The sequence below is a fragment of the Ascoidea rubescens genome (genome assembly GCF_001661345.1).
Source record: "Ascoidea rubescens DSM 1968 unplaced genomic scaffold ASCRUscaffold_6, whole genome shotgun sequence".
NCBI classification, from domain to species: Eukaryota; Fungi; Ascomycota; class Saccharomycetes; order Ascoideales; family Ascoideaceae; genus Ascoidea; species Ascoidea rubescens.
This window is the reverse complement of record NW_017962918.1, coordinates 488,706-504,083: the sequence shown is the minus strand read 5'-3', so window position 1 is coordinate 504,083 and position 15,378 is coordinate 488,706. Positions and strand designations below refer to the sequence as shown.

At 30.6% G+C, this 15,378-nt stretch overlaps 4 protein-coding genes across 4 annotated transcripts; 2 read left to right on the top strand and 2 right to left on the bottom strand.

Moving 5' to 3' along the window:
• Window positions 1–470: 470 nt before the first annotated feature.
• ASCRUDRAFT_80840 (uncharacterized protein) lies at window positions 471–2,909 on the bottom strand (the record flags this gene model as incomplete). Its single annotated transcript, XM_020194541.1, has 1 exon — window positions 471–2,909. One exon carries the CDS (start codon window positions 2,907–2,909, stop codon window positions 471–473), a length of 2,439 nt encoding a protein of 812 aa, XP_020047384.1.
• Window positions 2,910–3,589: 680 nt separating this feature from the next.
• ASCRUDRAFT_70303 (uncharacterized protein) lies at window positions 3,590–5,932 on the bottom strand (the record flags this gene model as incomplete). Its single annotated transcript, XM_020191773.1, has 1 exon — window positions 3,590–5,932. The coding sequence occupies one exon, from the start codon at window positions 5,930–5,932 to the stop codon at window positions 3,590–3,592; it is 2,343 nt and encodes a 780-aa protein (XP_020047383.1).
• A 2,127-nt stretch (window positions 5,933–8,059) lies between these two features.
• ASCRUDRAFT_8035 (uncharacterized protein) lies at window positions 8,060–8,995 on the top strand (the record flags this gene model as incomplete). The annotated part of the gene is made up of 2 exons (XM_020194485.1): window positions 8,060–8,303; window positions 8,895–8,995. 2 exons carry the CDS (start codon window positions 8,060–8,062, stop codon window positions 8,993–8,995), a joined length of 345 nt encoding a protein of 114 aa, XP_020047382.1.
• A 4,314-nt stretch (window positions 8,996–13,309) lies between these two features.
• Window positions 13,310–14,662, top strand: ASCRUDRAFT_34864 (glycoside hydrolase family 76 protein; the record flags this gene model as incomplete). The annotated part of the gene is made up of 1 exon (XM_020190557.1): window positions 13,310–14,662. One exon carries the CDS (start codon window positions 13,310–13,312, stop codon window positions 14,660–14,662), a length of 1,353 nt encoding a protein of 450 aa, XP_020047381.1.
• Between the last annotated feature and the right edge of the window lie 716 nt (window positions 14,663–15,378).

Sequence of the window (15,378 nt, the reverse complement as noted above, 5' to 3'; positions counted from 1 at the left end):
ATTAAAGTGGTGAAAATGTCCATTTTTTAGTAATTTCTAAGAAAAAAAAAAGGAAAACAAGGGAGACTAATGATAAAAATAATAAAAATGAATTGACAATTTTTATGAGGAATTCGACTGTATTAAACCAATTAATAATGAATGCATAAGATAAGATAAAATAAAAGTAATTATAAAAAACCAGATTAAAAACAATTATTAAAAACAAAAAAAAAAATATAAAATAAACAATAAAAAAGAATAAAAAAAAGTAAAAAATTAAGAGGAAACCATTTTAAAGATGCAGATGAATAAATTTATTTCAATACTTTAATATGCTTAATGACAGGTGGAATAAAATGTTAACTTTTATTTATAGAATATACTATAATATTGAAATGCATAAAAAAGTTTTTATAATTACAAAAAAATAAATTTTTTTATTGACTTGACAGTTTGAGTTTTTTGTTTTGTCATTAAAAGACGTTTTTTTAGGACTGAGGTTGAATATTTTGTTGTTCAAACAAATAATTTTGATTCATTTGATTATTAGTTTGAAATTCAAGATTTTGAAAAAATTGGTTATTAGATGTGTATTGAATAGCATATTGTGGTGGACTTTGAAAATTTTGATATTGATATTGATATTGATTTTGATTTTGATTTTGATTTTGATTTTGATTTTGATTTTGATTTTGATTTTGATTTTGATTTTGATTTTGATTTTGATTTTGATTTTGGTATTGATTTTTATCATAATTCTGAATTTGTTCTGGTTTCTGTTGTTGAAGTTGAGTTGAAGGCATTAGTGGTATTTGTTGTGCTTGAGTCAAATCAGAAGTTTGATTTGGACATTGATATTGGTATCGAGGTTTGTATTTGCAAAAAGACAAAATTTGATTTTGATTTTGATTTTGGTTTTGGGAGATAATTTGGAGATTTGAAATATTGACTTGAGAGTTTAAAGCGGTCTTTGTTGTTGTAAATGTTGTTGGTGTTGTTGTTGCAGGGGTTATGACAGGGGTTACCTCTGAAGTTGGGTTTGTAATAGGTTGATTATTTAGTAAAGTAGAAGGAGAAAATGGTTGCTGATTTTGAGAATCGACTTGAGCATTAGATTGAAACTGAGCTTGAACATCAGGTTGAACATCAGGTTGAATTTGGGATTGGAGTTGAGACTGGATTTGGGACTGGATTTGAGATTGGAGTTGAGCTTGGATTTGAGATTGGAGCTGGGCTTGGGCTTGAATTTGAGCTTGAATATCAGGTTGAGGTTGCAGTTGCTGATATTGGTATTGGTATTGGTATTGGTATTGGTATGGTTGTTGGTATTGGAGCTGGGAAGCATATCTATAAATTTCTTGATTAGCTTCTTGGTTACTTTGGTATAATTGTTGGTAAGACTGTTGGTTTGATTGTTGATAAGCCTGTTGGTAGGCTTGTTGATAAGACTGTTGGATATTTTTTTGATCTGGGTATTGCTGTATCTGATACTGGTTAGCCTGTTGGTATAGTTGGGCATTAGAGTATTGATTTTGATTTTGATTTTGGTTTTGGTTTTGGTTTTGGTTTTGTTGGTCATATTGTTGTTGATATTGGTATAGAGGCTGAGGTTGGAAGTCAAACTGATTTTGGTGTTGTGTTTGGTATTGATATTGAAGTTGGGGTTGTTGGTATGGGTATTGTGGATTAAGGTTGAGATTATTTCGGTTATTAGTGAATAAGGATTGAGACAGTTGGAAGGATTTGTTTTTATTAATTGGGAAAGAGGCGATAATTTTTTGAGTGATGATTTCATTCTCAATTGGATTTTGGTTAGGTAAAATGAGATTTGAAATTGGTGGGATTTCATTTTGAGAAAGTTTAGCAAAATCAATGGGATCATTAGAATTTTCAACCAAATGTGGCAAACTAGATTCTCGATTATTGTTATCAGCAGTATTAGTTGTAGTATTGGTTGTATTATTATTAGTGATATTGGCAGTATTGGCAGTATTGGCAATATTGGTAGTAATATTATTAGTAGGAGCAGTAATAATGATATTGTTGTTAATTTTATTTAATTCTTCTAATTCAACTTGTTGTAAGACTTTTTTCTCTTTTTGTAAAAACTGTTTGATTCTTTCCTGTTTAACTTTAAATTCAGCTTGTTTTTGCCTAGATAAGTATTTGAAGTAGAAATCTAGGTCCTTTGAAGGATCAGGTTTTGAAGAGGAGGAAGGGATGTTTGTGATTTGGTTTTCATAAAAGGGCACATTGAGGTTCAAATTCAAGTTCAAGTTGAGGTTTGCAATGTTTATAATGTCATTCAAGTAGAGGTTGTAGGCGTTTAAAGGATTTGTAGGTTGAAAAGGTTTATTTTGGGGATAATCGTAGGAAGTAGTGGGAAGAGGATTTAGGTTGATATTTTGGATTTTTGGTAATTGGATTTGGTTCTTCAGTAGTAGCTGGAATAAAGATGACTGAGCATTGTTGTTGAGAAAAACGTTATCTCTTTGAGTGAACTCTCTGATTCTCTTGTGGATTTCCTTTGAGTGGTCATTTTGGTGGTTGAAAGCGATATGTTCTGGATCATTGTAATTTTGGGTATTGAGGTTGATATGGTTTATATTGTTTGGAGTGTTGTTGATGGAGGTGAAACTATTGCCCATTTTGTTCTCCTTTAAGGTGTCAGCGTTTACCTGTGATGTTTGAGGATTTATGTTGTTGGTGTTGCTGATATTGCTGATATTGCTGATATTGATGTTGGTGTTGTTGGTATGGTTAATGTTGGCGAGAACACTGTTGTACCTGGCGATATTTGCGTTGGTGTTGTTCCTGCTCTTTCTGACTCTTTGATCAAGCGAAGTGGGTTTGCTGATGTTTGTCAAAGAGTTTTTTCTTGATTTGTTCTTGGAGAAAGCAGACTTGCGATGTTTTTCTAAGGGCATCTTAGGAGGAAGTGGGTAGATAAAGGCTTTGAGCAGCTGGAGAATAAGAGGAGAGGAGCAGAAAAGGAATAGGACAAGAGAGATAAAAAGGGCTGAAGAACACAGAAAAGGATGCTAAGGATGCTACAGGAGATAAAAAAAGAGAGAGTTCAAAAAAGAAAGAACGAGATATAAGAAACAGCACCAGTATTTGTTTGAAATTTAAATTTAGAATTAGGATTAGGATTAGGATTAGAACTAGATCCCAATCCAACCAAGATGGTGTAGCACTGGATTCTCAGCACTTGGAAGGTTTCTCTGGCCTGTAGGGACAGCGATCAGCAGAAGCAGAAGCAGAAGCAGAAGCAGAAGAAGTTGAAGCAGAAGAAGTAGCAAAAGCAGCAGAAGCAGAAGCAACAGAGCTGAACGAGCTGAAGAAAAATTTCTCTCCAGAAGAAACAACAGTGGTGGAAAACTGTTCTCAAACAGAAACAGAACAAATAGCCCAGAAAAAGCGAAATAGGCACGAGCAGGCCAAAGCCAGAGCTGTCGTTTTGTGGGCAAAGCCAGAGCTGGCAGCAGAAGCAGCAGAGGCAGCAGAGGCAGCAGCACCAACAGCCCCCAGCCCAAAACTGTCTGTGTCTCCTTGCACTTTTTGGCTCTACAACCGGATGCAGTCTACTTTTATTTCTATTTACTGGTTAGAGCTTGAACTGGTTCAAGTGCACCTGAAACTGCAAGCCCTCGAGGTCGCTGTCGCTGGTGCTGCTGAAACTGGAGAGTCTCGAGCGAGCTCTGTCCAGCCCTACAACACTGTTGGTCCTCGACTTGTTGTTGAAATTGCTGGTGCTGCTAGTACTGCTAGCATTACGGGGAAGAGCACTGCTGTTGTTGTTCTGGGACCTTTGGGGTCTTTGGGGTCTCTGTGGTCTCTGTGGTCTCTCGCTGCCCTGGCGATTATAGTGGCTTTCCTGGTTCTCAGGACTAGCATCACTGTGATTATAACCAACACACCCATCCCCATTCAAATACTGGCTGATTGTGTTGTAATTGCTGTTTAGCACCATCCTTCTCTTCATCTGGTTATCAATTATCATGTTTCTCCTGATTGAATTTTCCTGGAATTTTAACATTATTATTAATTTCTCATTATTAACTTTCAAAACATTATTCTCGCGCAAACAGCTCTTATTCAATTCGTTCAATTTCAAGTAATCCTCAATTAAATTCTTGATAATGTTTTTCAAAATATTTGGCGAATAAAACTCATTGGAAATTTCTTTGAATGAATCTTCAATTCTCTTTCTTACGCTGTCCTTCTCAACCTCATTTCCATTCAGATCCTCGTTCCCATCTCCATTCATCTCCTGCATATCAATTATATAGTTCTGTTTACTCATTAGATACTCCCTGATAAACATCCCTATACCTTCTGGCGAATTCATATCAACATCCATTCCCCCACTCATATCACCACTCATATATTCATCTTTATAATCTTTAAAAAAAAATGATTTCATTAATTCATAACTGAAATCTTGAATTTGATCTTGTAAACTAACTTCACTATCATTATTCTCATTATTCTCATTATTCTCATTATTCTCATTATTCTCATTATTCTCATCACCATTACCATTACTATTACTATTACTATTACTATTACTATTACTATTACTATTACTATTATTTCTCTTGGAACCAAATTCATCTAATAATATATCATTGATATAATCTTGATCCAAATTCAAATTGGGCAATATCTTAATCAATGACTTGAATCGTTTCTCCAATATCTCAATTTTCTCATTTTTACATCTTATTATCTCCTTATTATCAATCAACCTCAAATTAATCTTCTCAAACTCACAGTACTTTAAATGGTTTTTTAATATTTTATACTTTTGAACTGAACTGATCTCTTTATCAATACTATCACTTGTAAACTGTTTATAATAATAATCATCATAGATCTTAAACACCCAATCACACCCTAGATACTCATTCGAACATCTCAATGTATCACACTCATTCAATATTGTATTCTCTTTCAACTTTTCTTCATACCCACTTCTATTCCGATCTTCACTACTATCTTCAATACCATAGTTATAATCCAAATCCAGTTTACTAATAGCTTTATCATCAAGAATATGTGTCATGTCAGTTTGATCTTTATCACTAATTTTATCGCTAATTTCAGTAATATTTATTTTTTCTTCATCTCCTTTATTTTCAGTTATTAAATGAATTTGGTTGATAAAATCGTCAAAATCTATATTAAAATAATCATTAAACAACTCATGATAGCATTTCTTTTCTAATTCAACTAATTTTTTATCAATCTTAAAATCATCATGATTTAAATTATCAATCAAATGATTACTTTGATTACCTTTGTCTTGTTTATTATATTTTTTGAATAAATTAATCTTTGAAATAAACCGTTTTTCTATCAATTTATTGCAACTACAATAAACCCTTGTATATGAGCAATTATCAACTAAATGCGATCTCAAATTAAATCTCGACCCAGACCATTTACATCCTCTTTTGAAATTCGAACAATTTACAATTAAATCATCCACCAAATTTTTTAAGATTAAAGGACCTGCAAATATTTCATTCTTTGCTAAATCCAAATGAATTCGATCCATTGGACAAGTGTTATTTGTAGACTTTAACGACTTGCTTAAACACTCATAACAAAAAGTATGCCCACATTTCGTAATATAAGGCTTTAAAAAAATAGAATTGCAAATCGGACAAATTAAATGATCAACATTAATCCCATTAAAATATGACCTATTTATATCAGTCTCATCATCACTTTCAACCTCATCATCATTATCATCATTTTCTTGCCCATGACTGTTGTTTATACTGTAAATAGTACTATTTCTATTATTCCTAATCTTAGTTTTTCTCGTTTTTCTTTTCCTCTGAAGACAAGTGTAGGATAAGTTTTTATAATCTAATGTTTTCAAAGGATCGGAACTGTCTAGTAAGTCATAGCCATATTTATATTCTAAAGAGCTCTCCATAGTGACTATGTTATAATTGCTATGATTGTTATTAAATAATCTTAAAATCCAGATTCTAAATAAAAACCATTATAATTCTGATCTAGCAAAATGTCAAACCTTACAACCTTTTGCCTAAACACTGTTGAGAAGTCCCTTTGGTCTAACTTATATTACATTAGATTAAATATTTGCATATTTGGAGTTGCTGTTTTTAGAGCCCTAAAACCCAGGGGTCGGGTAGAAATGAATCACGGAAACCGTTCTGACATGAGCGCATCGCATGCGGATGTCGTTAGGCACGTATACGTAGTTTCGGAGTAATACGAACCAAAAACTTTTCCGTCATTGATACAGTGTGTTCATGTGTGTTTACGCAGGCCCTGTTGAGTGTGCATAGAGTTGTGTTTTGAAAACCAGCTCTTTGAATGTCTCTCTTCGAAATCTTGTGATAGCAAGGGGTTTCAGTTGCTTGCTTGAAACAATAAAAGTATAATTGATCAGTTATTACAGCAACTTTATTTTGATCTATTTCTTGTATCTTGACCTTATTGTAAATTTAACATAAACTGGTATGTTTATATTTGGCAAAAACAAGACTTTAAATTTTCATATTTTGATTGTATCTTCTAACCAAGACATTAAGCCTTGATAAATATGTGAAAATAAGAGCTAGCTAAATAAGTTCGTTGGCTGGACGTGTATTCTATTTTTAAATACCCAAAACGGTTCTGATAATCTAGACTTGTTGCTACAATACTACTCTTTGCTAAGATAGTTCAAAAGCAAAAGAAGTTTTCAAACCATTCTCTTTTTTCTCCAACTCCTCCTCAGTGCTTTTCGCATTATGATTGGTTACAAGTGAAAAATGTGTGGTTTTTTATCAATAGAAAACTAAAACATTCCGAATTTCAGGATATTTTAGATCTGGAAAATTCCAGAAAACACCTGTTTCACTAGGAACAGAAATTTGGATTTTTATCTGGCCAAACCAAATAAAACTATTCAAGTTACTGCAAATATGATTAGGAAACAAAATCAATTTTCAGCGACAAATCAGCTGGGTCACTGTAAGACCATTGCATCCTCCCAAAATTGCATTTTCATTGTATTTATTTGAAAATCTTGTAGATAAAAACAAAATTTGAGAATCTGCAGTGCGAAATTTAGTATATTTTTAGTGGAAAATTATCCCCTGACTTTAAAATAAGATCCTCTTCTTAGAGATAAAAAAGAATCTCAGCTAGCAAACACAATTTTTCATTTGTTTGAAAATAATTTTTAGTATCGACTATGTGTTTTTAGCATTGGATGTTGTGTTACCTTTGTAGGCTATCAATTTGTTAAAAAATCTTTTTTTTCGAGAGTGATGTTGGATTTCTTCACAGTAAAAATAGAGTTTTGTGTTTCAAACTTACTTTTGTTTTGAACAGGTTTTTATTAATAATTCAACTTTCTTTTGCATCTAAACCCAATTAATCACGAAACACTTCATTGTATTTTTTTGGTTTTGATTTATATAGAGTACATTTTTGATGATTAGTTGACGATACAAATATTGTTATTGTCATTAATTTTGTTTTTCTGATGGTTTTCTCAACAGATCCATACCAAAGTTTAAAATTGATAAACGAAGCTTGTTCTTAATTAGTATTTTTTAGTACAATTTCTACTATTTTCATCATCTTTATCATTATTACTAACTTTCTTTAATTCATATTTTGTATTTTTTTTAACAAAAACCAAAGATAAATGTTATTTGCTGTGCTTTTAAATTAAAAATATTCAAAAATACACAGGTGTGAATGTGTTTAGAACACTAAATTCATCTTTTTACTACTTTGTCTTGCTGATTATAATATAACAGGCACAAATAAGAATTTTGACTTTAGAATGTCTTTCCATTTGAAATCCTTATTAAAATAACCTTTTTCTAAAATAATATAAATGTTATCATATTTCTCAAAATCGAATGAGAGAAAAAGCACTGAAAGTTTTCAATATCAATAATCTATTCATCATTCAGTTACTATCACTAGTTTGTTATTTGTAACTTGTTTTCAATTTCTTATCAATTATAGCTATATTCAAGATTTTATATTCATTTAAATATTAAAATAATTACTTAATTCCATAATCATATAAAAAATGGCTGACAATATCAACGGTGAACAAAACCAAGCTCAACCTCAACAAAACCATAATGAAGAAATGTTTTCAATCTTAAAAACAGGTTTTCAAGCCATTAAAACTGAAGTTTTGCCAAAAATGGGAATAATGACTAATGGAGGAACAGATACCAACGAGGCAGCTTATGATGAAACTTATGCTGTTGGTGAAGGAACTGTTGCAGGAGGACTTGCTGTTGAAGACGATGAAGCTTGCTGTGGAGGTTGTTGCAGCTTAGTATGCGATATGTGCTGCATCACTTGATTTTATTGCAAATATCAGACTGTTTATTACTTTATTTTTCTTTTATTTATTTTTTAGGTATTTTTTTTTCCTTACTGATAGTCTCTATATTCAGAAAGTTTAATTTTTGCTGATGTATTCTACTCTTGGTTTTATTTTGTGTGCATTTAGAATAAACAACTATTTGTTTAATAAAAAACCACTTGGGAGAATTTGAACCAGACTTAAATCGATTTGAAATTTTAGAAAGAATCATAATTGATTATAATAATATCCATTAAATTGATATGATAATAGTTTTTTAAAAGGATAATAATTGTAAATAAAAACCTTCCAAACCGATATCTTTTTTTTTTTGAATTATTATAAAATTGAGATAGTGGGTTTTTGATTCTTTTCAAAAAAACAACCTTGAAGTTAGATTTGGTCAATCATAAATATAAATCTATGTAAAAGATTAAAATAAAAAAATTAAAATACATTTGTTTTTTTGTGATTAAAACACTACTTCTTAATAATATTGTTTGCAAAACTTTATTTGTTTTTCTTTGCATATTTATATAATTAAAAGATACTATCAACATTGTTGATTTAAATCCAATGGATTTTAAACTCATAAACGTTGTTTCTCAACAAAAAAAATTGTATTCAGTTGCTTCATTAAGCCACTAATGACTAATCAAATTTTGAAAAAGTCAACAGTTCAATGGCTTCCTTAAATGAAAAATAATCAATAATGTGAAATCGAAAAAAAGCATTTCCTTATTTGGATGAGACTTTAACTTTTAATATGCAATAATAATTTTAAATAATCTATAATTGAATACGTTATTTGACAATCAAAAGCTTTGTTCTCAGTTCGGATCAATAATTCATTATAAAATTAAAAAAGAAAATGAGAATTAAAACAAAAACAAGATACTCAAGCTATTTTTAGGTGAAGTTTAAATTTGTTTAGTCCAGAACAATAATAAAAATAAACTAAAAATAAAATAATTTCCATTGCATATAGTTGTTTGAAACCGTTGAAATAGGATAAAAACCTATTAGCTCAATAAATCCGTTTCTTTACTTGAAGAATTAGCTAGCAAGTCATTGATAGATTCAGAAACTAAATTCAGTGAACTTTGGGTCTGTCAAGCAACCGGTTTTACCGAAATCCAAAAGATTTGATTTATGAATTGCTTATTCCCACAAGACTCCAATAAGCCACTCTGATGTTGTGGAACAGACAAAAACAATTCCTAGAAACTTTAGCTGCAGAAGTATGCAGATGAGCTTTTTTTCCGAAAACGTTCTGTTGGCTGTTTGAAACCCGACTGGAAATATTCCGGTTAGTAGTGCAATTCTGATGCGTATTTTTACAATAGAGCTGATTCAAGCAAGATAAAAATCAATGAAATTAATGTTTCTTTGGGTTCTCAAGATCTTGCTTATGATATTTATCTTGGACTGATATAAAATCTATTCAAAATTTGTCACTGTAAACTCATAAAAACCACATCTAATTTCCAGTTATAAATCAATTCTTTTTGTTGTATACTTGTCAAACATCGTTCATTTTTATCAAATTGGGTACCTGTGTATATCATTCATTTATAAAGAATGTTTTTGGCTAAACAGTCAATAAATATAAAATAAATATAAGTCAATGAATCTAAGTGTTAAAGGATGCTGTCAAGGCTCACAACAAATTGGACAAAACAGATCAACTAATATGAGAATCAAATTCAACTCATTTTATAAGAAATCCTTAATAAAAAATTCATTTTTTTGCTGCTTAGAAGATTATAGCATCCAGTCTTGATTATTCAAAAATATTCTTAAAAATAAGTGATGTACGCAGGTACCCAATTTGATAAAAATCACTGATGTTTAGCAAGAAATTTACAGAAAAAGTGCTAACATTTAATATGTTGATATTTGAAGTTATACTTTTCAATTGTGTAACATAGATATGTTATACAATACTTTCCTCACGGCATTTTTAGTTTGACTTTAAAAGCCAAACACCTTAAAAATACAATTACAATAGATTGCAACCAATGTACTGATTCACGTAAATAGATAAACTTCTATCTAGTTTCTATTAGACCCTTAATGAAATCAATAATTTCTTTAATTTCTAAATGACTTGTAATTTCAGAATGTGGTTGTTTTTATCCTTTTTCCATTATCCTAACATTATTATTAAGTAATATCTGGGTGGCTTATGTTAATTGAAAAATAAATAAAATTGATTCGATTAATACAAAATAAGCATCAAAAAAGTTTTTAAAAAAGAGACATTTTGATTTAGATCAAGCCCATAGATATATCTGTGGACTGAAATTTTTTTTTTCAAAAGACCCAGATACATTGGTTGGACTCAAGGGTTTTTTGATTCACACCTTGAGTTTAGCAGTAATATAAATACAGGGATTTTTGATATAAAATACTCAAAAGAATATCTACTACCAATTGTCAGTTATAGCTGATTTTATAAAAAAAATTATTGGGTTAATTTTCATATTCTTGCAGTAAATACAAAATCAATTTTCAATAGATGACAATATGACTGATACACATTACCTATGACCCAATTTGATTACAACAATAATAAACAAACCACAGCTGATACTAAATCTCAAAAAACTAATGCTAAAAGTTCTTCACAAGTTTAAAATCAATATCTACAAGCTGAACTGATCATAAACGAGTCCATAGATATTGCATTTGGGGACAACAATAATAGCCTAATAAATCAGACTCTACCTGAAGCCAACCGAGCTCAATTTGAAACTAGAGGAAATAGAGATTGTGATTGTTGGTGTCTTGAATATTGTTTTATTTTTTGACTTATTTAGTTTAAAATATATAATCTAATTTACATTCAATTTAAAAATTAGTGTATTGGTTCAAAACTATGGACATGTTTAGAAGAGACTCAATTCTAACATTTAAAAACCCATCACAAACAACTACAAATTGCCATGACTAATGTAAAAATGTTAAAATTAATCAAACTTCCTACATATTTGCCTTTCTTTTTTTCTTTCTCAGATCTTAACAAAACATCATATCCACAAATAAGTCTTACAACTGTCTTAAGGTATAACTTCTGATCTTAATTCTTAAATAAAACAGGATCAGAAAGTGAAATTTGGGACGGAAATTAGTTTAAGAAATAGAAAACATTTCAACCAAGAAGGCCAGTATGTATTCCCTATATTGTCCTACTGTTTTATCAAGTGTAATCAATAGTCGTTTCAGCTGACCAGAGGAACTTACTGTATGGTTTAATTTCAATACTAAAGACAGAATATTGGGTATTCCTATAACAAATTCAGGGTTTTCTTGATTAGGAGCTGATTCAAATAATGAAAACAAAAGCTTGGTATAGCCTCTACCAAATCAATAAATATTTATTACTCAATGTGAATAGTATATAAAGTAGCATTCTTGTCACTTATGTTTATTTGGTTGTTTTTTTTAATAGTAGTTTATTAATTAAATTCAACACCATAAAACCACTGAATTATTATACGGGCTATCCAGACACTATAATGGCTTTAATAGAATCAGTTCGCGGCACTGTAGTTGAATAAATCTACCAAATTACAATTGATGAAAAGTGTGGAGATTGTCGTCGTCGTATTACTAGCTTCTGGTTTTTTTGATTGGTTTTTATTATATTTGATTGACTATTTTTTTCAAAATCTATAATTTAAATCTATAAATAAAAAAAATAAATAAATTGGATTTATTGTCTTCAAATAAAATAATCAATTCAAGACTGAAGAAAATAAAGAAAATAAACCTATCAAAAAAACTAGATATATTAATTACATAAAATATAATTATCAACATAATCAATACACCTTATTTGTTTTTGTTTTTTTATAAATTATGACTAGTATAGAACACATAATTATAAGACCATTAGGAACGTAACTATTATCTAAATACACATTAATGTTTTGTAAAATATATAAATAACAACTACTTTGATAAAAAAAAAGTGATCAAATACTATTTTTCAGTGGATCAGCTTTTTATGTAATTAATATATCTACAATCAGTACAATATTTACAATAGAACACTGTATTATATTCATATTCAATTATAAAATGATGCTGTGAATTAAAACGATTAAATACTTGTTTTTTCTATTACTTTCCATGATTTGTGATTTTTTTAAATTAAGTTTCCTTGGATAGTCAAAATATTTAAACATTGGTTTCAAACATGCTGTTAAATGAAAGCAAGTTAATTGTCAGCCAGAACAAATTTGAAATTTGTTTGGAATCAGTTAGGTGTTTGAGTCCATAGCCAAGCTTGCACGGTAATTGAAAAAGGTATTGTCAGGTATTATCAGGTAAAGCTGTGTATATCGGTCACCGAACAATCATTTATTGCCGATTTTGTAGAAACTGGAAAATATAAAATCCCGAATCAAAAATGCTGCTCTGTATAGGTACGTGCTCAGTACTTGATTTGCAAATACAAAAACTGTCCAGTTTTAAGTTCCATAAAGGGAAATATGATTTTTGGATTCTGAAAACGTTGAAGCTGTTTCTAGCTTTACCAACGTCATAACTATTTCTAAATACTACTATTGACATAGATTTGAGTACAATGTATTTGAAGAATGTAATAACTCACAACAAAAAGAAAAACCATTGGCTCGAAACATTCACGACAATTCAATTCATCACGAAAGGAAACGGCCGGGCCTGCGGATACCAATTCCGTCTCTGCAGGTACTCTGCAACACAAGCTTCAAGATTATTTCACGTGGCGTGCAGGACGGATTTCTTAAACCTATTATTAAAAAGCTTCTAATTCTATTAATAATTCCTTCCAAGATTTAACTCATTCTCAGCATTTTTTAAACACATCCGATATCTCATACTCCGTATTTTCAATCAAATATTTCTTTATAATACTTCAATAAAAGAATTATTTTCTATCTTTTTTTGATATCATATTATTTCAAATTGAAAATGAAAACGAATTTTTTGAAAATACTATTCTATCTTCTTGTTGCGGTGACTTTTTCATATGGCCTTGATTTGAATCCTGATGATTTAGACAGCTTAAAGCAGGCAACAGCTCTTGTAGCTGATGGGTTGATGGATTACTATAACGGCTTGGATTACGGTGAAACTATTGGTATGTTCTCTGATCCATACTATTGGTGGGAAGCTGGTGGAGCATGGGGCTCCATGGTTGATTACTGGTACTTTATGGAAAATGATACCTATGCGAATATCACAAAACAAGCTTTACTATTTCAAGTGGGCGATAATTGGGACTATGTTCCATCAAATCAGTCGACCACTGAAGGTAATGATGATCAAGGCTTTTGGGGTTTAGCTGTCATGAGTGCTGCTGAAAAAAACTTTACAAATCCTTCAGACGACGAACCTGGCTGGTTGTATTTAGCACAGGCTGTTTTCAACACCATAGCTTATAGATGGGACACTGACAATTGTGGTGGGGGTCTAAGATGGCAGATTTTCCAGTGGAATTCAGGTTATGACTATAAAAATTCGGTTTCAAATGGTTGCTTGTTCCAAATCGGTGCCAGATTGGCTAGATACACCGGCAACAGCACATATATCGAATGGTGTGAGATGGTGTGGGACTGGATGGTCTCTGTGGATTTCATAACAACTGACGACTGGTGGTTTGTTTATGATGGGGCTACCATCGATAACAATTGTCAGAATATTTCCAAATTACAGTGGACTTACAATCAAGGCTTGTTTCTTGGTGGAGCAGCATTCTTGTATAATGTCACTGGAGAAGAAAAGTGGTTGAACAGAACCCAGAACTTATTGGATGGTTCAGCTGTTTTCTTCAACAATTCTGTGATGTACGAAGCCGCTTGTCAGGGAATTGGTACTTGTAATAACGATCAAAGATCTTTTAAGGCTTATTTCTCGAGATTTTTGGGTTACACAGCGTTGATGGTTCCTTCGACATACAATCAGGTTTACGAGTTGTTAAGAGTCTCAGCTCTAGGTGCTGCCTCTTCTTGTTCAGGGGGCACTGATGGTCATACCTGTGGTATCAACTGGTTTTATGGTGGATGGGATGGATTTTGGGGCTTGGGTGAGCAAATGTCTGCCTTGGAGGTGATGCAGAACTTAAGAATAAATGACCTTCCTGCTCCATACACTGCTTCTTCTGGTGGTTCATCTGAGGGTGATCCTGCTGCTGGAACCGAAGACCTTGGATCTGAAGCTAATAAAGCTTTATCCATAGATACTGCTGATATTGTTGGAGCCTCAATAATAACTGCTGTTGTTGGCTTGTCACTAATAGCAGGTTCAATTTGGCTCATAATTTAGTGTGCATAAAGAAAAAGTGTTGCTACCATTTTATTGTATAATAGATCATTTCTCTAATTCTGTTTCTGTTGTTTTTTTTATTCTACTTTATTGGCATGAGATGATATTTTTTTCTTTTAACTTTGATTATCATTATTATTATTATTCAGTTCCTCTCCCCTTTTTTTCGCTCTTTTTTTTATCTCTAAAGATTTTAAAATAACATATTTCAGGATAATATTTATTGAAACTTAATACATTTTCGAATGAAAATTTTATAATAGATAAAAAAAATCACAGATCTTTAGATACAGTATAACTAATAGAAAAGCAAAAAAAAAAAAAAAAAAATTAAAATAAGAAAAATAAGAAAAATAAGAAAAATTGGTAAAAAAAATCAAAAATCAATATATTTCAACTCATATTGAAAAACCTAATAAAAATATCATTAAGCAAATTCAAATAAAGATAATGACCAAACAAATAACAATACTAGAAAACCTAGGTTAAAAAAATTGAGAAGAATAAAGAAAAGAAAAAGAATAAAAGAAAAAAAAAATATTTATAAAATTAATAAAAATTGATTTATTTAAAAAAAATTAAGCAGCATTGTTAAAAATAATAAAAAAAATCAACTTATTTAATAAATAAAAGGATAGTAATAGTAATCAAATTAAAAATAAAAATAAAAATGATAAAAATAGTAAAAACAATAGAAATAATAAAAAAAGATAATA